This window comes from Schistocerca cancellata, chromosome 1, assembly GCF_023864275.1.
Source record: "Schistocerca cancellata isolate TAMUIC-IGC-003103 chromosome 1, iqSchCanc2.1, whole genome shotgun sequence".
In the NCBI taxonomy this organism is placed as follows: domain Eukaryota; kingdom Metazoa; phylum Arthropoda; class Insecta; order Orthoptera; family Acrididae; genus Schistocerca; species Schistocerca cancellata.
Window position 1 is genome coordinate 779,223,545 of NC_064626.1, and position 25,080 is coordinate 779,248,624.

Below are 25,080 nucleotides of genomic sequence, written 5' to 3' on the forward strand. Positions count from 1 at the left end.
ATTTGTAGAACCCATATTATTAAAAATGATGTGAAATTCAGTGACTGTATTTTGCTTCTAGGACACTATAGATACCCGAAGTGTCTTGTATTGGCTTAATGCAACAAAATATACAGTTGATTTTTGAAAAAGAGGGGGGGGGGGGGGAGCAGGGGAGAGAGGAACAACAGCAATGACTTTAATCAAGTGAGTCTGAACCCATCACAAGAATGTGTGTGTGTTAATTAACAGACTAGCCACTAATCTGCCATAAATGGAAATATAGCAATATAAATACTAATAATAATTATTATTACATGCTCAAGTTACTAAGTAATCTTACAGGAATAAATGACTAAACAGATTTTCAGGGGAAAGATGAATATTTAGAAATGAGAAAAAATAAAATGTTATTTTAATATGTCATAGTGCTTGCAAACATTTACAGTTGTGTTACAATTTTAGAGTTCAATGTGCTATTTAAAAGATTTGAGGCGGTTTTCTTGCTCTTATCCTACCAAAGTCCTTAAAACTTGGCTGGTAGGTCACAAATCAGATAGACTGGTGAAAGTCTTAACTTTTCTTACTCACTGAGCTTTAGAGTTAATTTTTAATTAATAGTAAATTCAGTAAGTTTCTCTCTGCATGTACAATTGATACACGAACAGTTAAATGAGGGTGGAGAAAGCAATTTCCCCAGCTATTTTGGCATATATAGAACTCCTCACATCAGTGGTTTACTATTCTGTTGTAGAGTCTCCTTATTCATAGAGATACACTCTTTTTAGTGCAGGGCAGACCAGAAATTTGAGTGGTGAGCAAAGGTCAAGCATTCAGGCACTTATGTGAGTGCTTTTAATTTATAGCATCATTTAGGAGTAGGATAATATGTGGTTGATATTTGCGAGGCCACAAAAGTAATGGTTTCATATTACATTTGTATAAAGAAAAAAAATCTCTTAAAATGTAAGCAGACATAAAAATGCAATTTACTCAAATTAATGCATTTCCACTTTGGTGCCTCTGGCAACTACCTAGTTCACCCGCATGGAAGCTTAAGCCCTGAAACTTTCTACAACCAGCATTACCAAGCATTGATTTACGGGTATAAATCATAGTTTTCTCCCACCTTCCATGCCTCCTCTTCTCCACCCAATGTACCTTACAAGTAGTGTATGCAAGCAAACTTAGGGGGTTTCATATCTCAAAAGTAGACCCTCATTTTGAATATTATGTATTGGGTGTACCCAAGGATATGTGATATGACTGCTCAAGTCTGAAGTGGATTTCATTGACTTATTGCACACAGTGAGCAGCACACTCAGATTTTGAGAAACCAGACAAAAATTGCACATTGTGTGGTGAATGGAAGCTCATCTCTAACACTGATGAGAGCAGCCTGAAGGGAAAATCCCACAGTATTAATGATACTATTTGACATGTCTTTGGACTGATACATTGATTAAGTATACAAGATAACTTATACAAGATGGAATAAAGAATCTCTGTGCATTCCTAATGAGTCACTTTATAACCTAAGTTTGTTTCTCATGTATGTAAATGAACTTCCGTAGAATATACAACAAACACAATTAGTTCTTCTTGCAAATGACATTAGAATTGTAACAAATCCAAACATACACAGAGCGACAGAAGAAATGGCAAACAATGTTCTTAAAAGTATTATTGAGTGGTCTTCTGTGAATGGTCTCACTCTGTTTCAACATATTCAGTTCTGCACATTTATAGTTACTCCACCAATGAGGAAATAACAACTCTGGTGGAAACTTAAATTTTTTTTGTCTATACTGGTGAAAATTTAAATTGGAAAAATCACATGTTGGATCTCTTAAAACAACTTGGTTCAGCCACTTTTGAACTCTGAATCATTGCAAATCTTGGGGAGAGAGACATTTTGTGTATTTTAGTTTAATAATGTCATACGAAATAATGTTCTGGAGTAATGAATCTTTAAGAAAGAAAGTCTTAATCACTCAAATAGGCACTTTAAGAACATTATATGGTGCTCACCCACAACCATTCAATAAACTACTTCTTCTTCTTCTTTTTTTTTTTCCACGGAGTTAGACATTTTGACTACAGCTTCATTGTATATTTACTCTCTCATGAAGTGCACTGCAGTTCAAAAGCAACACTGATGCACATAATTACAATATCAGAAGAAAAGATGACATTAATACCCCACACTAAGGTTGTTCTTAGCACAAAAAGGGGTGCACAATGCTCCCACCATAATTTTTGACCACTTACGCAGTGATATACAATGTCTGTTTTCAGATTTAATTTTGCTGTCTGTCAAACCAAAAAAGTTTCTCCTTGACAGCTCATTTCAGTCCACAGAATAATTTTGGTTTTTATAATATGTAAAAGGTGGTGGGTAGGAGTCACTAACACTTGTATAATAAAGGTACTTATAAATGGTCAGCATGCAGCCATGAATGTACAATGTGAAAGACAAACAACTTGTTTCACATCATTATCATTAATCATTCAAATGATCCATGGAATATGACACCAACTTTGGGTGCAGAGTTAGGGTTCATTTCTGGCCATTAGCACTATGTTCTATATATTCTATACCCTGTGCAAACATGAGGATGTTGGAAAGTAGATTTCCAGGGCTGCCTTTACACCACAGTTAGCTTTTTGAACATAACTACTTGAAAAGCATTATTCACTGTCAGTAACTTCAGCGTGATGACACAAATTTTGTGGTGATTTGGAGGCAGATGCCATGCTTTACAGATGTATTCGTGTGCTGACCCTTTAGTGTGCAATCATAACATAACAGAGACTAAACACTGCTTTTTTAAAAATTTGTATGGGATATGTAGCCACCTTCCTTGTAACAAAATATAGGTGATCAGAACCAGTCTCAAATGCTTGTACACACGTTGCAGGATAGGTTGTGCTGAAAAACAAATGTTAAGAAAAAAGTTCGATACACTGCACTGTTTCAGAGTTAATTAGCATCGAAGTCAGTCAATGAAGCCATTGTGTGTGCAAATTCAAGCAGCCTACCAGAGACGGTGTTGTCAAATGTGTTCTTCATTTGGTTTCCTAAAACAGAACAAGAGACCGATAAAAAAATTGGAATGGAATGGTAGTACGAATGAAACCTGAACAGAAGGCTGAGCAATCTCCTGCACTACCGTGTATGCTATTAGGTCAACTGACAATAATTGTATTTGCCAAGCCTCCTGAATTTGCACACACAATGGTCCGATTGACTAATTTCAATGCTGATTAACTCAGAAAGGGCACAGTGTACTAAATTTTATCTTAACAAATATTTCTCACCACACTCTATCCTACAACTAAGCTACAATCTTCTGCAAGTGCTATAGTTTCTTATTATGAGACTCCAAATATTAAAGAGCATTAAAATTTTGTACTTCACATCAAGTTTATTTATCCACTTACACAAGATGATCACAATCTTGACAGTTCCAGTTGTACTGTGGATTGCAGTATAGTTAGTCAAGGATTTATCTTTGAATGAAGTAAATAATGATAAGTGATAGACATCATATGTAGTTCTCTATTTCAAAATGAAAATAAGAAAGGAGATGCAGTGTCTGATATAGTCTCTGTAAGTGGAAGCTTTGCATTTAGTATAACAATATATTTAATAGAGCCATCCAGGATTCCAAAATAAAAGTACAATGTATCTGAATGTGTTTAATGGAAGCCCCATGATATACTCACTACAATCACGTTTAATGCCTGCAATGGCTATGACACTGACATTCACAGCAGGGTGCTGAGAACATTACTGACTGCTCGTTGGTTGTCAAAGAATGCATGGCACAGGTGCGCAGAACAAGTCTAAATTCGACCACCATCAGTCGTGACTCAACCTGTAATTGTTATATTTTTTAATCACCTATTAGCAGAATATAAAAAACATCTGTTACAACTGATACCAAACAAATATAAAAAATAATCATTATTCAGAACTAAAATAGTAGTATTGGTTTTAACTGGTCAATTTTTCCCACCCCTAAAGAAGAGTAGTGTGTTTCATGTGTTATCACAGGGGAATCTTTGAACTTTACAGTATGAAAACCCCTGTTCCTCAAAAAGACAAAAAATCAGTTTTCTACTTCATAAGTGAAGAGGATTCAATCTCTCAAAAATGGGAAGTGGTATGAGGAACAATGCCTGCTCCAAATTAAACAGGTCCTTACAACCGTCCATCCATGACTGAGATCCAATAGCGTGTTCTTTTCTAGCAATAATTTCTTGGCACACTGTCACTAGTGAACTACAACAAGATACTACCCTATATCTATGATTTTGGCCCATATGATTTTGCTTTGTTGCCACAACTTAGAATTATGCTCAAACTGCACCAATTTTCCACAGATGAACAGCTCCTGCTGGTGTAGAGGCAATGACCTACCCAGCTGCCATAAAGCACTTAGAAAAAATGTTTAAGAAATGAATCTGACAGATGCACTGATTATAATAGAAATTATTCTGAAATGTCATGCAATAAAGAACAGAACGGTAACCAACAACTTACCATCTTATCAGTCAACAAGATGAAAGCTTTCATTTATTTAAAAAGGGAAAGGGTTTTTATTTTATATAAACAAAGTTATTTTACAAAATTAAACATATATTCCTGGATTCTGTGTGAACTACTCAGTGTGTCCGCTGCTGTTATAATAGTTTTAATCTCCTTTCGTCACACATGGTCGTAGTGCTATCGTTTTAAATATTTTAACAAGTCAAAACTTACTTCAAGAGAATATTAAATCAGCTAGAGGTTCTCAATACACATACTAATAACGCCTAAATTGTTTTTTAAATCGTTCATAATGATAATCATCTGTTGCCTTTTCAGCATTGTCCCGTTGTCGTTTGCCCCTCTCTTCTGGGTTTAATCCCACAACAACAGCCTTCTTCTTTTCTTCTACATGTTTATCTCTTCTCCTAGGTGGTTCTGGATCTTCAATATTAACTGAAACATTGATGAGAATGAGATTATTTACTAACTTGTTGTGCTTTAAACATTAAATTAAAAATTGTATGCTTGACTAATTTGAGACTGTGCAGTATGACAAACTTGTTTATTATGAAAAATATATATATACTGCCTCTTACATCTGTTATGCTGAACAAAGTTAACAGCCATATTGGTTGGAACAAACTGTGAGGGAGCATCCTTCTTGCTGTGGCGTTCCCAAAGTAGCTTTAGCTTTGCTTCTTCAGTAGCTTCAATGTTACGTATTTTTGCACTGTGAGAAAGAATACACAGAATTGTTTTACTGATATCATTTTAAACCGCTTATCCAGATAAAAGACCTCAAATCTTTGCTAAATACATTATTACCGAACAAAATGTTAGAGAGATGAAGAGAGAAGGCATAAAATAAGGAGAAAAAATATAAATTGTAATCAGTGAAACAAGAAAAGGAAATGGAGAAAGTAAACAGGATCATAACAGATACAACAAAACACTGGTTGAAATAAGTGCCTGATTGGAGTTACTATTGCTTAAGTGTGAGATATTAAGCACTTTTTGTCTTAATTGATCATGTGTAGCAATAAACAAATGGGCAGTAAGATGAAGACACTGAGTAGGTCAAAACCGTAGGAAGGGAATAACTGTGGAATGTACAATAACAGAGAAAGGTAACTCCTGGTCAGTAGGAGTGAATTTGTATTAAAGAGTGCAAATTTGGACACAATGAAACCAGAAACTAAGGGAAATTATTATTATTATTATTACTTCTTTCCTTTCTCAGACATTATGTCTGGTTAAAAATAGAAAGTGACGCGGACCTCAATCAAGCGTGACTTCCTTTTAACTGTACGGTATACGTTACATTGCAATTAGGAACTTTCGGGTAATTGAACAAGTATAAATAATTACAGATTTCTGTAGTTGTATATATAAGTTTGGATGTAGCTGTATTGCGTTGATGTACTGGTGGATATTGTGTGGTATGACTCCTGTAGTTGATAGTATAATCGGTATAATGTCAACTTTATCCTGATGCCACGTATGCTTGACTTCCTCAGCCAGTTGGACGTATTTTTCAATTTTGTCTCCTGTTTTCTTCTGTATATTTGTTGTATTGGGTATGGAGATTTCGATTAGTTGTGTTAATTTCTTCTTTTTATTGGTGAATATGATGTCAGGTTTGTTATGTGGTGTTGTTTTATCTGTTATAATGGTTCTGTTCCAGTATAATTTGTATTCATCATTCTCCAGTACATTTTGTGGTGCATACTTGTATGTGGGAACGTGTTGTTTTATTAGTTTATGCTGTATGGCAAGTTGTTGATGTATTATTTTTGCTACATTGTCCTGTCTTCTGGGGTATTCTGTATTTGCTAGTATTGTACATCTGCTTGTGATGTGATCTACTGTTTCTATTTGTTGTTTGCAAAGTCTGCATTTATCTGTTGTGGTATTGGGATCTTTAATAATATGCTTGCTGTAATATCTGGTGTTTATTGTTTGATCCTGCATTGCAATCATGAATCCTTCCGTCTCTGTATATATTGCCTTTTCTTAGCCATGTGTTGGATGCGTCTTGATCTATGTGTGGCTGTGTTAGATGATAAGGGTGCTTGCCATGTAGTGTTTTCTTTTTCCAATTTACTTTCTTCATATCTGTTGATGTTATGTGATCTAAAGGGTTGTAGAGGTGGTTATACAATTGTAGTGGTGTAGCCGATGTATTTATATGAGTGACTGCTTTGTGTATTTTGCTAGTTTCTGCTCGTTCTATAAAGAATTTTCTTAAATTGTCTACCTGTCCATAATGTAGGTTTTTTATGTTGATAAATCCCCCTCCTCCTTCCTTTCTGCTTAATGTGAATCTTTCTGTTGCTGAATGTATGTGATGTATTCTATATTTGTGGCATTGTGATTATGTAAGTGTATTGAGCGCTTCTAGGTCTGTGTTACTCCATTTCACTACTCCAAATGAGTAGGTCAATATCAGTATAGCATAAGTATTTATAGCTTTTGTCTTGTTTCTTGCTGTCAATTCTGTTTTCAGTATTTTTGTTAGTCTTGTCTATATTTTTCTTTTAGTTCTTATTTAATATTTGTATTATCTATTCCTATTTTTTGTCTGTATCCTAGGTATTTATAGGCATCTGTTTTTTCCATCGCTTATATGCAGTCGCTGTGGTTATCCAATATGTAATCTTCTTGTTTAGTGTGTTTTCCCTTGACTATGCTATTTTTCTTACATTTGTCTGTTCCAAAAGCCATATTTATATCATTGCTGAATACTTCTGTTATCTTTAGTAATTGGTTGAATTGTTGATTTGTTGCTGCCAGTAGTTTTAGATCATCCATGTATAGCAAATGTGTGATTTAGTGTGGGTATGTTCCAGTAATATTGTATCCATAATTGGTATTGTTTAGCATGTTGGATAATGGGTTCAGAGCAAGGCAGAACTAGAAAGGACTTAATGAGTCTCCTTGGTATATTCCACGCTTAGTCTGTATTGGCTGTGATGTGATATTATTTGAATTTGTTTGGATATTAAGTGTGGTTTTCCAATTTTTTATTACGTTTAGGAACTGTATCAATTTAGGATCTACTTTGTATATTTCCAATATTTGTAGTAACCATGAATGGGGTACACTATCAAAAGCTTTTTGGTAATCAATGTACGCGTAGTGTAGCGACCTTTGTTTAGTTTTAGCTTGATATGTCACTTCTGTATCTATTATCAGTTGTTCTTTACATCCTCGTGCTCCTTTGCAACAGCCTTTTTGTTCTTCATTTATAATTTTGTTCTGTGTTGTATGTGTCATTAATTTCTGTGTAATGACTGAAGTTAATATTTTGTATATTGTTGGTAGGCATGTTATAGGGTGATATTTTGCTGGGTTTGTTGTGTCTGCTTGATCTTTAGGTTTCAGATAAGTTATTCCATGTGTAAGTGTATCAGGGAATGTGTATGGGTCTGCAATGTAACTGTTAAATAATTTAGTTAGATGTGAATGTGTTGAGGTGAACTTCTTTAGCCAGAAATTTGCTATCTTATCTTTTACAGGGGCTTTCCAATTGTGCGTAGAATTAATTGCTTGGGTGACTTCATGTTGCAAAATTACCACTTCAGGCATTTGTGGTATCATCTCGTATGTGTCTGTTTCTGCTTGTATCTACCATGCATGTCTGTTATGTTGTACCGGGTTTGACCATATGTTGCTCCAGAAGTGTTCCATGTCTGTTATGTTTGGTGGAGTGTCTATTTTAATGTGTGTGTTATCTATTGTCTGGTAAAATCTCTTTTGGTTTGTGTTGAATGTTTAGTTTTGTTTCCTTCTATTTTCACTTTTTTTGTATCTTCTAAGTCGTTTGTCCAATGCTTGTAATTTTTGCTTCTTTTCATCTATTTGCTCTATCGCTTCTTGTTGTGAGATTTTACCTAACATTTTTCATTTTTTGTCTGATATTTCATTTCTTATAAATTGTATTAGCTGTCCGATGTCTTTTCTCAGTTTTTTTATTCTGATCTGTAGCCTGTGTTGCCATGCTGGTTTTGTGGGTTTCTTCTGTGTGTTGGTTGGTTCTGGTCTCTGCCTAGTGTCTATATTTAGTGTAGTGAGTGCTCCTATATAAACCAGTAGTTGTAACTCTTCCATAGTTGTATTTTCATTTATTTTGTTGTGTATGATTGTGTTTATCGTTGTTATTGTTGTTTCGACTTGTAGGTTATTTGGGGGTCTATGCAAGAATGGTCTAATGTCTGTATTTGTGTCTTTGTATTCTATATATGTCAGCTGAAATTTTTCTTCTATATCTAACATGTGTGTCACTTCGTGTTCTATTAATGCTTGTTCAGGTGGCTGTCTTAAGATTTCGTTTTCCTCTGACTGCTTAATTGATGCGTGTTGTTCTTGGATTGTTTGCTCTGGGATGTTTGAGTCCATTACTGTATTTTCTTCTTCTTCCGACTGTACATTATTTTGTTCCAGTACTTGTTGTACTTGTTGTTTGATGTTTTCTAATTCTGACTGGGGTATCCTGTTATTTTTGATTATTACACAGATCTGATTATCATCATCATCATCATTATTATTATTATTATTTGTTTTTGCAGTTCACCCGAGCTAACTAAGAAATGCGATAAAACAACTGACATCAAAAGTGATTGTTAATTTGCATACGGTATCTATTTCCACATTTTTCATAAATGCCTAATATTAACATATAGACTGAATCACCTATAATTTGCATTGCAAATATTGCGGAAATGGAAAGTGCTATTGATGCTCAATTTTTGCAGAATGTATTGATAGTTAGGGGCTCACACTGTAAGCCAGCAAACAGATTGTAATAATTCTTAGAAAGTGTAATTTTTGTGAAAAATTAAGGGTGACCCAAAATAATGTATACGCACTTTGAAACAGAATATCTATTTTAATAAAGGAGACAGAAATACAATTCTTCTGAGTAATAATTTAGAAGGCGGTGAAAAACATAACAATGCTTTCTTTTGTTTCAGGATTGTCAGCAAACATAGTGTTATTGTTTGAACAATGGAAATGGGTGCTAAAGTGTTACTGGAAAACAGAGAATGTGAGTGTGGTATGCCGACGTTGGAGAGTTGAATTTGGAAGACAAGATTAACAATTACAATAATCAGAGATAAGTTTGAAGTCAAAGGAATGGTGCACGGTATGGAGAAGGGACATAGCGAATGAAAGAGAAATTCAACAGACAATGAGAGTGTTGATGCAGTAATCTAGGCATATACATGATCCCTGAAGAAATCTGTGAGGTAATTCTCTCATGGGACTGAGATCTGCAGAAGCAGTGTTCATAAAATTTTGCGGTCTCAGAACTTTAAGCCTTGCATTCCAGGACTTCTCCAAGCTCTTAACGAGGATGATCCTGATAGGTGAAGTGCATTTTGTGAAAGGTTCATTAACAGATGTGAAGAAGAGCAATGTTTCCAAGATCGAATTCTTTGGTCAGATGAAGCGACATTTAAACTTGACGGAATAATTAACTGCCATAATTGCGTGTACTGGGCCAGGGAGAATCCATACGTAACCGAGCAAAGGCACGTTAATCTATCAGGAGTAACAGTCTGGTGTGGTCTGTCTTCTAGAGAGTTAATCAGGCCCTACTTCTTTGACAACACTATCACAGACGACTCGTACTTGGAAATGTTGGAAATGATAACTCCTGGTCTTAGCGTTGTGTTTGGAAATGAAGATTATTACTTTCAACAGAATGGGGCGCCACCTCACTTTCACCTGGATGTAAGAGCATTTCTCAATTGTTCATTCCCTGCCAGACGGATTGGACGAAGAGGGGCTGTGGAGTATTCGCTCGATCTCCAGATTTAACTCTTCTAGACTTCTTTCTGTGGGGTACTCTCAAGAATGCAGTTTACACTGTGAGACCACACACACTGGATGATCTTAGAGAGCAAATTGAGCAAGCCTGTGATGCTATTTCATTGGAAACAAAACAGTTGGCATGTCGCTCAGTTGTATGTTGTCGCTCAGTTGTATGTTATTGTCAACGGTGTATTGCAATGGACGGACACCAGTTTGTACATTTACCACCTTAAATCAGACAATGAGGCACTATCACACGTTCACACTTCATGGATGATGTTCCACATGAAAAAGCCAATGGCGATTGTCCACAGACCAACAGTCCACATTTCGGCAGTTTACATGGCCATGGTTGGTAAATGTGGCCTCATTACTAAACAAGATACATGATACATCTGGAGTATCCTGTCTTAATGCCCATGTACAGGGGGTAACGTGAATCTCATAATCGTTTCCATGTAGCTCTTGATGAAGAGAGATATGTGATAGGGATCGAGAATGCGTAGGACACATGCCTGATTCATGCCACTTCTTTGTGCAATTGCTTGGGAGCTAATGTGCAATTGAACTGTGTTAACAGAAAGGACATTAACTTCCCGCTCTTCTGTTGTTGCTTGTTTCCTTCTGTTACATTGGCTATGTGTTACACTACCACTTTCATGTAACTGATTGAAAAGGTTGATAAATAACTGCCAAGATGGTTGATGTCTACTGGGATATCGTACTGCATACACTGTACAAGAATGAACTGTGTTCTCCCTACACTCTCCATACAACATGAGCATGTCAGCTTTTCAGCACTGGAAAATCACATAGTTCAATCATGATCTACTGCTTGGACTGTCACACACTAACTGACTGGCTAGTCACAATGCACTTAAGGAACACATAAGCACACTGTAAGTATAACAGCATCGGACTAAGCAACTACACAGGTTGAATGTCACAAACAAGTGTCGGTCTGCAAACTTTGCGCAATACGATATCTTGTAAACAACTCACACGAGAATCCTGCAACAAACACCACTGACATTCTAATTTACCCTACTTTTAGTTTGTTAATGTCAACAGGCACTATTCCACTTAAAAAGTGTATGTTTGCACAAAAAAACGCTTTATAAGAATTATTACAATCTGTTTATTGGCTAACAATATGAGCCCTCGACTACCGATCCATTCTGTGAAAACCATGCATCAACAGCACTTTTCATTTTCACAATATGTGTGATGTAAGTTTTAGGAGATTCACCATGTATAGTTAAAACCATGTGTGGTGAAGTTTCCTAGTGTGAAGAATACAATGTTCCTCTGCACCCTCAAATTTAGCACATCTCTAGGGATTCAACAATTTGTGTCAGTACTGTTCACAACTGCAACAAAGCTGAAATAGTTGCAGAGAACAAGAGGGTTGAAAGGTGAAGGGTAGCTTTGAATTACCCACTGATTGGTGGCTGGCAGAAACACACTATTATTAATTCATGTCCGCAAATACTACTTACCATAAGAGTTCACAGCCAGATTTAATTTTATCTTGTTAGACCCAATATTTCCAGTTAAGCTGTATACACCCCATGTCTATTTTCAGTTATGAATTACATGTTCTGTTAGAAGTTATATTACTTACTGTTTCATTATTCAACCAGATTTCAACTTCTAGTATTATGTGAAGGCAAAAGGCTTTCATGGACAGGGGTGAGTTCTGAAATTTTCTTAAAAACACTTCAGCAATTAACTAGTATTTTATATATGATGTCCAATAATTGGCTTCTAGGATGCCAGAATTTGGGTGGGGATATCGTAGCCTACAGGGTCAATAATTTCAGATTAATGGAGTAAAGATGTGTACACATTTGCAAGCAGAGTGATAAATGAGCCATTTGCAAGGACATTACTGCTTTACATATTTTGTGGGTGACCCATAAGCCACTGAGTGTGCAGCTGATTCTTCCAGCGAGCACAAAAAGGAACTCTGATACAATGGGGATGACATTGCTGAGTGCTCGCAAATGTGGTTACAATCAGGAGAAATGAGACTCACAGAACACTAAGGGGAAGCTTGCTGCATCAGTTTTGACACTGAGTGGTTTATGAATCACTTGCAAGCATGTTGCTCACAACTATATATGCACCTGAATATTTGTGTCACATAGAAACTGGCAGTTAGTGTCAAAGACTTAGCATCGTAAGTATCACTACCCTGAATATACACTTTCTATCTTGTTGATAATTTATTTTCTGACTGAAACAAAGGAAGTTTATTCATAAATTAAAATGACAAAATTTGGTCTAATAATAAAGGAGTCTTCAGTTGGAGGATTTGCTAAATTTCAAAAAGACAACTGAAGGACTGAAAATGGGGGGAAGGGTGCAGAATTGTTTTGAATACTTTGAAATCTGTATAGTTACTGCTACAATGATAAAAAGAAGTCCCACTGATATAGTGTATTTCAAGAGACTGCAAATGCAAGCTTCAAAATTGAGCATCTAGAAATTAAGGGAAAACCAACAGACTACATCCTGTGATCAACAGTGCCATTTGGAAACAGCAGCACACAGCATATTTCTGTCTTACAGTTTTTGAATGACTGCAACTAGAAAGTAAACTGTAAACATCACAAAAGTGAAATATTGTTGTTGTTGTTGTGGTCTTCAGTCCTGAGACTGGTTTGATGCAGCTCTCCATGCTACTCTATCCTGTGCAAGCTTCTTCATCTCCCAGTACCTACTGCAACCTACATCCTTCTGAATCTGCTTAGTGTATTCATCTCTTGGTCTCCCCCTACGATTGTTACCCTCCACGCTGCCCTCCAATACTAAATTGGTGATCACTTGATGCCTCAGAACATGTCCTACCAACCGATCCCTTCTTCTGGTCAAGTTGTGCCACAAACTTCTCTTCTCCCCAATCCTATTTAATACTTCCTCATTAGTTACGTGATCTACCCATCTAATCTTCAGCATTCTTCTGTAGCACCACATTTTGAAAGCTTCTATTCTCATCTTGTCCAAACTATTTACCGTCCATGTTTCGCTTCCATACATGGCTACACTCCATACAAATACTTTCAGAAATGACTTCCTGACACTTAAATCTATACTCGATGTTAACAAATTTCTCTTCTTCAGAAACGCTTTCCTTGCCATTGCCAGTCTACATTTTATATCCTCTCTACTTCGACCACCATCAGTTATTTTGCTCCCCAAATAGCAAAACTCCTTTACTACTTTAAGTGTCTCATTTCCTAATCTAATACCCTCAACATCACCCGACTTAATTCGACTACATTCCATTATCCTCATTTTGCTTTTGTTGATGTTCATCTTATATCCTCCTTTCAAGACACTGTCCATTCCGTTCAACTGCTCTTCCAAGTCCTTTGCTGTCTCTGACAGAATTACAATGTCATCGGCGAACCTCAAAGTTTTTATTTCTTCTCCATGGATTTTAATACCTACTCCAAATTTTTCTTTTGTTTCCTTTACTGCTTGCTCAATATACAGATTGAATAACATCAGGGAGAGGCTACAACCCTGTCTTACTCCCTTCCCAACCACTGCTTCCCTTTCATGTCCCTCGACTCTTATAACTGCCATCTGGTTTCTGTACAAATTGTAAATAGCCTTTCGCTCCCTGTATTTTACCCCTGTATTTGAAAGAGAATATTCCAGTCAACATTGTCAAAAGCTTTCTCTAAGTCTACAAATGCTAGAAACGTAGGTTTGCCGTTCCTTAATCTTTCTTCTAAGATAAGTCGTAAGGTCAGTATTGCCTCACGTGTTCCAGTATTTCTACGGAATCCAAACTGATCTTCCCCGAGGTCAGCTTCTACTAGTTTTTCCATTCGTCTGTAAAGAATTCGTGTTAGTATTTTGCAGCTGTGGCTTATTAAACTGATTGTTCGGTAATTTTCACATCTGTCAACACCTGCTTTCTTTGGGATTGGAATTATTATATTCTTCTTGAAGTCTGAGGGTATTTCGCCTGTTTCATACATCTTGCTCACCAGATGGTAGAGTTTTGTCAGGACTGGCTCTCCCAAGGCCGTCAGTAGTTCCAATGGAATGTTATCTACTCCGGGGGCCTTGTTTCGACTCAGGTCTTTCAGTACTCTGTCAAACTCTTCACGCAGTATCGTATCTCCCATTTCATCTTCATCTACATCCTCTACCATTTCCATAATATTGTCCTCAAGTACATCGCCCATGTATAGACCATCTATATACTCCTTCCACCTTTCTGCCTTCCCTTCTTTGCTTAGAACTGGGTTTCCATCTGAGCTCTTGATGTTCATACAAGTGGTTCTCTTATCTCCAAAGGTCTCTTTAATTTTCCTGTAGGCAGTATCTATCTTACCCCTATTGAGATAAGCCTCTACATCCTTACATTTGTCCTCTAGCCATCCCTGCTTAGCCATTTTGCACTTCCTGTCGATCTCATTTTTGAGACGTTTGTATTCCTTTTTGCCTGCTTCATTTACTGCATTTTTATATTTTCTCCTTTCATCAATTAAATTCAATATTTCTTCTGTTACCCAAGGATTTCTACTAGCCCTCATCTTTTTACCTACTTGATTCTCTGCTGCCTTCACTACTGAAAGTTTGAAATATAACAGTGCTGAAAGTTTGAAATATAACAGTGCTGAAAGTTGTTCATAAATATGGAAAACTAATAGGCTATGATACATTTCAAAGCTTTTCTAAAATAGTAAAATGATGAGTAAATTCCTACTCACTCAATGCCTAGGTCCACTTCAGGAATGCCACTAAGCATTTGATTGGAAAGCATTTCTTCTGACCGATGTGTTGATGAGGCTCGGAGATGTTCTGGCACAGCAAGGAGTGCAGATTCTTCTGGAGAACAATACTTTTGATCAGAAGACTCTCCACCTCCTTCTTCTGTCTTTACTTTCCCTTTCCTCTTAGATAACTGTTCTTCAATATATTTCATCCTAGAAAACACAAATGTTGGTGTTAACAGAATTTCAGATTTCCTATCTTTAAATGACATGCTGACTGAAATATAGGAGTGTTGTACAATGTAATGCAAACAATGTCTCATTAAGGAAATTAAACTGAATTAAAGCGACAGTATACTGTCTTTGATACATTTTTTGTTTTGTATTTAATTTTCTGTATCTTAGGTGGAAGGCTGTCAAAAATAAGAATTAATACAAAATACCCTACTTGTTATGTTAATTAGATGTGAAAAAAATAGAAGGATTCTTAGTGAATGAAACAGAAGACTGTACTGATAAAATGAGGGAGGGAACTTGTGGATGGAAACAACAGATAAAAATGAGGAAACCTGATAATTCACCTGCAGATAAATGATATGGTGCAGAGGTACAAGTATGAGCATAAAATCACACTATTCTTTAAAGCAATGAAAAGTAACAACTGTAGTGCTAGTAAGGAAGTCATCCCCTATTCCCTTTAGTCACTAACATATTCACTTCGGTACCCCTGTCAACTGATGTGACACAACACACTTCAGCTATCCCATACTAGTGGTAACTGTCTAAATTATTTCAGTGTTGCCACATACATCGCATCACTGATAAGCTGCTGTGTGGATCTGTTGTTTCCTTGTTATATTACTTGAACAACAGTCACGAGAACTATGACACAGCAGCAAAAGTATGCACTTATAGTCTATCAAGGGTAAAAGAGCAACTGACAATTATGGAAAGGGATAACACATTGAAAAAATGGCCGATGTTTGCCTCCCCACAGCCACTTTGACAATATTTGGTGAAGTTTTCAATCTTTCTTCAGTACAAACATTCCCTCTCATAAACACAGATATTAAATAACCAATTAATATTAAATAATAAAAAGCATACATGAGATCACTTGAAAAAGCAATCAAAACTGCAGTTTCTGTCTGTGACTTATTTCTGGCATTGTTCTACCATATTAATGCATAGTGTAGCCCGAGTCTTACATTCATTGTTGCAACATTTGCTCCATATTTACTACAAGTAATTACAATAAGATGTGAACCTGTTTTGTTTACTCATTTATAATTTCAGAATGAATCCACCATTACCAACTATCAGTCCATATCTAACACAAGCTTTACAAAAAACTAAAATTTCCAGGTAAATTCAGAAAAGTTGTATTACACAACGGAGAAAATTCTCGAGTATTTTGGGGCATAATATGTTCATAAACAGAACACTAACTATGAAAAATACAAAGGTTGGAGAAGAGAGAGCATAATGATCACTTATTAGATTACAGTAGATGTGAGACAATCATGTCATGGAGGAAAGACCATATAACAGAAAGGAAACCACACAGTAAACGTACTGGGTAATTTGGGTCTTGAACATCAGAGAAACCTCACAAAGGCATTTACATAGTCTATTATGCTCTGCCCTCACATGGATACGTAAAATCCATGTACGTCAACCAAAGACAGAGTGAAGCACAGGAATTAAAGGCTTGTTATTCCACACATTCCACATGAAATTCAGCCTACTGAATACAAATGGATCAGTGTAAGAGTTGCTATCATTTGTCCACTGAAACACAAATATATCTTCTCCACCTCATTAGTGAGCATGCTGCCCAAGTGCATACCTCTCACATAGGGCTATTCAGATATCTTGGCACATATACATTTCATCGAATATACATTTACATGATGGTAAGTCTGATCCCAATAACTAATAGAATTCAATGGAAAGTAGTTTTTATAAACATATCAACGCTATGTGCATACTTTTTTTGGCTGATTTCAGAGGGTATTTGGGGACGGGATGACCAACCAATGCCCCACACATAACCGACTCCATGGGGATAGGTGCAGTGTAAAGAAATCTGCCCCCCTTCCCTTCATCCAGTCCAGTCACTATACTCAAGTTTCATGCCTTGCACCAACCATCTACACTTATTCTCGATAGTGAGCTTTCTTTTGGTTAAGGGGAGTTGTATTCATACACAGTCTTAACATACTCATTTCTCTTCAACTTACATTTCTTCATCCTCATCCCTTTTATTTGTCTCTGCTGAGAACTGCGTTCCAATTCCTGTGTCGTAGGCATCATCAACACGTTTCACTTTTCCACTTTTAAGGGCTTGCATATCCACCATGCCACCAGTCTTCACTTTAAATGGATCCGTCTGGAAATGTAAGGGTCCTTACTTAACTTCTAATGGTTGACTATAGTAATCAAAAATTAAACCTCATAACCACAAGGTTACAGAAGTTAAATATAAAAATCACACTCTAACATCTAACTCATGTAGAACTAATATGGGAAAGGAGGAGCTGTTACACATATATTAACACAGAAGTTCAAGAATGTAGAAACAGGTAGATTTTGTGCGCTTGTGAATTAATAATGAACAACAATTCACTTTTAATTGTAACTGTTTATAAATTCCCAAAGGGAAATTTTGAACTGTTAATGAGGCATATGGTTTCCTTACTACTTGACCCGTCACACAGCAGAAGTCTATGGTGTTTTTAGTAGTTTCTCTAAAAGATTCTGACAGGAAAAAGGATATGGAAACCTCATATGGACCCTACAATTTGATCCCAGTAATTAACTTTTCAACACGGATTCCTAAAGACAGAATGACCCTAACCCCTTATTGATAACGTTTTCTTGGACGATACTGTTTTAAGTGTACAAGGTACCAAATATTCTCTCTGATCACGATGAACAGTCAGTTATGATAAATAAGATAGTAACTTATAGGACAGATACTCTTTGGTGGAAATCAGTTAGAATAATTAATGGTTACAGGACAATCATTTTTAAAAACAGTTTGTGAGACACTACCTGGGATGAAATTTATAATGAACCAAATGATGACATAAAATTTAATCTATCGCATGATAAATTCATATCATATTCGACAACAGCTTTCCACATAAGCTAATCAGAAATGAGATTAAACACTCATGTAGAAAACCATGGATCACTAGAGGGATTAAAGTATCTTGTGAGACAAAAAAGGGAAATGTATCTGTTGGCAAAAACAAGCACAGATCCGGCAGCTGCACACCACAGAAACTACTCAAAATTTCTCAGAAGGTATTGAAAAATCAAGTAATTTGGTGTGATAGAAATATGCCATTTCTGAACTTCTCTATAAGAAAGGTGACAGGAGAGATGTTAATAACTATTGACCTCTCTTGCTACCGACATTTCCAAAAGTTTTGAGAGTATATTGTATTCTAGAATAATATCTCACCTGAGCAACAATAACATCCTCAGTAAATCACAGTTTGGATTTCAGAAGAGTTGCTCAACTGAGAATGCCATTTACACATTCACTCACCAAATTTTACTAGCACAAAATAACAATATAGCACCAGACGGTTTTTCTGTGACTTATACAAGAGATTTGATTGTGTGAATCACAATATTTTTTTTTTGTAAACTGATGTTTTATGGAATTGGTATCACCAATGAATGGATGTCACAACTAACAAAAAGAATGCAAAAGTTGTATTTAATAACTCAATCAATGGAACAAGAGAGATTCTTCTGAGGGGGGGGAGGGGGGAGTTACTTATGTGGGACCACAAGATTCAGTCTTAGGTCTACTATAGTTTCTCCTATATGTAAATGAACTTCCATATAATATACAACAAACACAGTTAGTTCTTTCTGCGATGACACTAGTATTTTCATCAGTCCAAAACATACAGCAACAGAACAATGGTAAATAATGTTTTAAACGTATTTATTACTGTGACTCTCAGTTTCAAAAGGACACAATACATTCAGTTCTCCACATGTAGGGGTAGCTACTTCAGCAGTGATAAAGTATAACAGATGCCGAGGAATAATGAAAAGGGCGGTGACTTCAAAAGTTTTAGATGACGATACTGATGAGAATTTAAACTGGAGAAAACATATTTTGGAACTCCTAAAACAGCTTTTCAACTTTGAATCACTGCAAATCTTGGGCAGTGACAAATCAGTAAGCTGACAAGTTTTGCATATCTTTCATTTAATAATGTGATACAGAATCATGTTCTAGGGTAAGAAAGAACATCTTAATTGCTCAGAACATGCTGTAAATATGTGGTGATCATCCAAGATCATCTTGCAGACATATGCTTAAGTAGTCACACATTTCAAACAGTCAGCATGTAGCCGTATTTACGTACGAAAGTGTAATTTCAATGTATAATGACTCGTACCAAATCATTATGATTAATCGTACAAATGATCTATGGAACATGAAACTAATTAACTTCAAGGAACAAACTTCGTAGGTAATTTACCACAGACGTCTCTTCTTGTAATGTAACCTTCTTTCCAAGGGCTAAGCTGACCAAGCTGACACCATTTTGCCTCTGACGAAGCTTTTGGAGTGTCTTCATTTCTTCTAATTTTTTCCTATTGCATTGAAACATCAATTAAATAAGGCTGTGTTGAAACAAACATCTGAGGAAATGTTAAGTCGTTACCTTGTATCTTCCTCTTCCTCACTTTCATTGGATTCCATTTCTTCATCGTTGCGTTTTCTTAAAGGTTTTCTACGCTTACGTTTAAAAATTACCGCATCAGCAGAATTTGATTCATCTGTGTCTGCACTCATTTCACTACCCTTTATTTACAAACTCACAATCATAAACACCACATAAACACAGATATACATGCACAAAGTTGAAAACAGTCAAAGACCTCAGTGCAAAGTTATTATTTTAACGAAAACCGGGTGTGTTTCGCGCCAGTAAAACATCTTGTTGCGCCATAGTCTAAAAGTGTCTCTGGAGTGACCATTCGGATGCGCATAATGAGAATTCTATACACAACATTTTCGGTAGTTCAAGAAAAGTGATTTTGGGCAGCTCATTTTAGCCCGTATAGCGCATAGCGTATTTTGAGTATTGTTGCTTCGCTGCTACAGGTAGTCCACCTTCAGAAGTATTGTGAAATTATCTTTACGCGTTTTACATGCGTCCTAATATTTTGATACCAGGAACTAAATAGGCTTAAAGATGTGAAGCGCAATGGTATTGTGCTTTTTCGCCACAGTATCATAGCTCAGAGTCCACTTTATTTACTTTTTTCGGTAAAGTAGTATTATTATTAGTCGTAGTAGTAGTTTATTCATCCAGAGACAATGTACATTGCATGGACAAGAAGTGACAGCAAAAAATACCTTTTTATATTGTCGAATCTCTAGTCTAATTAATTACTTTACAAATGGTACTGTAGACGGTACCGAAGTGTCACTAAAAAAACAACGCATTTGGAACTATGAAGTAGTTGTAGTAAATACAGTGAGCGATTTTCGGCACCCGCTTGTCCATTATTATTTTCAGTTTTTCTCTGTTTACCCTTATGCTTTTATAGGTAAGTAAAATGTCTATAACACCTTCTTCGCCATGTCATCATAAAAATAATACCATACAATATGAACAAAAAAATACAAGATCAGTGCTCGAATTTTGAAGTAATTAAAGAAGTGACAGCCAAATTTTTTTTCTAGGTTTTCTGTTGCACTGATTCTTATTGTTGAATCAGTTCAAATGAATTACGTTGCGATGACACTGCATAGCAGGCAGTCTCATCTAGAAATACTTAGATACAAGTAAGGTTCTCAAAACCTGCATAAACTGGAGGAAATTAATCAGTATTTCATGTATAAATTTTATTTGTATATGACCATAGCGCCAATAAGTACGCACTGACTGGCAGTTAACTGAAACACTTTCAAATTACATGGCCATAAAATCGCGAAATTATCTTTGCACCATAGAATATGCTTCTCTAGGGAGTATGCATAGAATATCATCTCTACAACATACCCGGCTAGTCACAAAGATGCTTGTCTACAATTTACAGTAACAGTGAAACTCGAATGTTACACACGTTTGCCTTGTTTCATATATGTTGCTGCACAATTGAGTTTTAGCAACAGCTGTGGTGTAATATCGTTGCTACTAAAAGTGTAAAGAGAGGTATGTGAAAGTTGGACCAGTTTCTTTTCGTAGCAACAGCTGTGGTGTAATATCGTTGCTACTAAAAGTGTAAAGAGAGGTATGTGAAAGTTGGACCAGTTTCTTTTCGTAGCTATATACAACAAATATGGTATCGTAACTGTCATACTGATATCAGGCACTTTTATGTTGAAAAATATTGAGACACATTATTAAAATTCTTGTATTATAGAGATAACTTCTCTGATTTGATGGCCATGCATTTATTAGACAAGTGCTAGATAAATTTCCCCATGTGTTTGAGTAAATTACCAGGCAGTGTATACTTATTCTTGCTACATTCATATGCATACAAAATTTATTCATGATAGTCTGGTTAATTTCCTTTCATTTATGGAAGTTCTCAAACCCTTGTATCAAAGTTTTTCTACGTGAGACAGTTTACTATGCAGTGTCACTATAACGTAATGTGTTAGAACAGATTCGACACTATGAATCATCACAATAGAAAAAGTAAAACAATTGTTGGCTGTCACTTGTTTTACCACTCCAAAATTCGAGTATTTATATTGTATTTTTAATTTTTTTGTAAATAGTGTGTGGTTTACTTTTCTGATTATGTGGCGAATTGTTACAGATATTTTAACTGTGCACAAAAAACAGAAGGGTAAAAAAAATGGAAAATTGTAGTGGACAAGCAGATGGTGCAAACCGCTTACTGTATTTACTATAAGAAATACTTGGTTCCAAAGGCGTTATTTTTTTCGTGCCACTTTAGCGCCGTCTACAGTAACACTGTAACACAATTAATTGGAACAGAGATTTGACAGTATGAATAAGTGCAATGGAAACTGTAAAAAAATATTTTTGGCTGTCACTTCTTATCCCATTACCGAAAAAACGTAAATAAAGTTGAATCCAAGCTATGATACTGTGCCAAAAAAGCACCATACCTTTGCCCTTCGCATCTTTAAACCAACCTCAGTTCCTGGTATCAAATTGCTAAAATGTCTGTGAAACGTGTATACGAAGTTTCATAGAACTTCTGAATTACCTGCAGCACCGAAGAAATAACACTCAAAATACGTTAAGCACTATATGGGGCAAAATGCGCCATCCTGGGCTGTGCTGGCGTTTCAGATTGGAAATTGACGTCATGCGACCATACTCAGCTAGGATTAGGGAAAGATGGAGAAGGAAAGTGGCTGTGCCCTTCCAAAGGAAGCATCCCAGCATTTGCTGTAAGTGACTTAGGGAAATCATGGAAAACCTGAATCGAGGTGGTCAGTTGTGGGTTTGAACTGTTATCCTTTTGAATGTGAACCCAGTATGCTAACAACTGCACTACACCACTTGGTTTGAAGGTGAGGAAATTTGCATAGGACAGAGTAGCATGGAGACGTGCATCAAGCTAGGCTTTGAACTGAAGGTCACACAAACAGCAAGAAAAGAACAACAACAGCAACATTGTTATGGTGATGATTGTCACTGTTTAAATAATCTGCTATTCCTTGCCCATTACATTCTTAAAAATGTGTGCTTCCATGAATGTAGAATACCTAAACTCTTAAATAAGGGCTTACAGGAGTTTCCGGTTTACATCTTTCATGATTTTAATGCCCTTTTTATTTTATTTTGAAAACTCACTTAGCTGCTGCCAAATTACCTCCAAATATGATCCCATATATAAATCTGAGGAACATAGTAAGTGTAATACGAACTCTTCATTTTTTTTTTCAAATGACATACTTATTTTAAATAATATTGAAGCTGATGCTATTTACATTTTCCATCAAAAACTCAGTGACAAAGCTAATAAGTGTGCTCTGTATGGACAACACTGTAGTGGCACCTCTTTAGGCGGTGGTGAGCGTTTAGTGATGCATATGTGATGGAGAACCAGCGGAAACACTGTGGACAATTTAACAACATAATTTTATTATATCTTCAATTCTACATGAGGCAGGCATCCCTCTACTCATGAGCTCTGGATGATGCAGCTGGTGTTGGCTGCTAGGATGGTGCCCAGGAGTGCTGTTCAGGACTTTGGCCTTCTGACAAAGGCAAGGCCATGGCCAGTTGTGACAGCAGCACTTCCCAACAGAGTGACATACCAGACAGTGACCCCATTGCGTTCCACGATGGCGGAGGTGGCTGTGCATGGGTCTCGATCCACTCCCATTGGCTGGGCCACAGACAGCAGCAATGTGACACTAAGTCCCTCTCTGGGCCTCAGTGTTGGCAGCAGCAGGCACAGACGGCAGACCAACTTCGGCAACAAGTCTCATGAAGGACCCAGTGCAGTAACAGATGCAAGCTGGTATCGAACCAGAGGCTGCTTTTGGTGCTGCCCAGTCTTCTCGAGAACCAGCAGGTCTCAAGCGCTATGGCCAGGCTACTCAGCAATGACCAATTCCCCAAATCAAATGACCTTCGGTCCTCAAATTCGACCTCGTTTATACTCCATTACTGCCCATTTGTGTCTCTAAAACCTGATGTATACTTGCGTCTCCCATAACGAAGAGACTCATTCAAGTCAATGACCTGCTTACTAGATCGTTCTTTGGTGTGTGGGGCAGTTTAGTGTTGCACTCAGATATCCTCGTTTTGCAACTCACTTGTGCGTCTGTTATTGTGCCCTACAAGACAACACAGTATGGCTGATGCCCAGTGCTATTACCACAATACTCCATGGTAGCCTCATGCTACTTTCAGTTGCACACAGTGAAGATTTAATACTTTTGCCTAAAATTTTGGGTCATGCACTACACTTCTTCCCTTGATGGAGAAGACCCAGTCCCTCGGGTCTTACTCTGACCCATTACTCTACTCTGATTACAACACTTCTGGATGGTGCTGCATCCTGCAAAGATTCTCTCAAACATTATGAATGACTGGCATCTGGCATTGTGTGTGATAATGAATACCGCACCTGCCGACATAATGCTTGGAAAGACATCACTAACACGGGATGGAGTACTGAAATCAACATCACTCTCGATAGAACAACAAGGAAAATGCGAGGATACGCTTGGGGGTGCCAATGAGGTGATGTATTGTTACAGTCGATTTGCCTGACACTATAGCAGGTCCAGTTGAACATTGCATTGCTATATTGTGCAGCCATTTACGAAATTAATCTATCACCACTTATGTTCAGATGTACTCCTCAGTGCGTTGAAATCACAATTCACCATGTCCAATCTACCCTTCCATTATGACTAGATATACGTAATTTTTGTTGTTCTTACATGAATAGTAGGTTGATTACTTCTCACAAATGTATGTTGGAAAATAAGCCACGGTACCTTTACGTTCAAGCAGGATGTCCACTTGCAATTATACTATGCAAACTGGCCTACAGATCGTCAAATACAGAAAGACTCTTACTCAGTTACACTGCTCTGCCACTGAGGATAGGAACATGAATATCAGAGCGTGAAACTGATCTCCAATCCAGCAATATATCACCGCGTTCCGTGTCGATGTAGTAAACATACAATTCGTTTCCTGGTCCATATAAAAATCGCTCCTTTTACATCATTCATATAGTTATCAGCCACCAGACACTCGTACATATACTGCGAAGACAGACAGCACTGTATATACTTCTTGCAGCACTAGATATTTTCCTGTAACCGACGGTCACAAGTCATTCACTCCTCATGTGTGACACGAGCGCCCTCAGCAGACCGAAGTCACTCTTAGAAATGTTCTAAAAATTTGGGCTAGAAACTTATCCCGTCTGCGAAGATCTTTACACAAGAACTCGAAAAACATAGGGAAAACTGATTTTTCCACTCACAAATACCGTTGTCGATGATGTAACAGA

General features: G+C 36.8%; 1 protein-coding gene across 1 annotated transcript; it reads right to left on the bottom strand.

Annotated features, from left to right (window-relative positions):
* Positions 1-2,041: 2,041 nt before the first annotated feature.
* On the bottom strand, positions 2,042-19,984 carry LOC126187435 (telomere length and silencing protein 1 homolog). The gene is made up of 6 exons (XM_049928512.1): positions 19,770-19,984; positions 19,584-19,698; positions 17,313-17,461; positions 15,067-15,282; positions 5,113-5,246; positions 2,042-4,969 (listed from the first exon to the last, which is right to left on the bottom strand). The coding sequence occupies exons 1-6, from the start codon at positions 19,898-19,900 to the stop codon at positions 4,791-4,793; spliced, it is 924 nt and encodes a 307-aa protein (XP_049784469.1). The 5' UTR covers positions 19,901-19,984; the 3' UTR covers positions 2,042-4,790.
* Positions 19,985-25,080: the final 5,096 nt, after the last annotated feature.

What these genes read in the sequence shown, in the direction of transcription:
- LOC126187435 (XM_049928512.1), bottom strand. Translation starts at nt 19,900, where the DNA reads ATGAGTGCAGACACAGATGAATCAAATTCTGCTGATGCGGTAATTTTT. An exon ending in GAGGAAGAGGAAGATACAAG is followed by an intron (nt 19,699 to 19,769) that starts GTAACGACTTAA and finishes TCAATGCAATAG; the next exon opens with GAAAAAATTAGAAGAAATGA. An exon ending in GAAGTGGACCTAGGCATTGA is followed by an intron (nt 5,247 to 15,066) that starts GTGAGTAGGAAT and finishes TCTTTCTCACAG; the next exon opens with TGCAAAAATACGTAACATTG.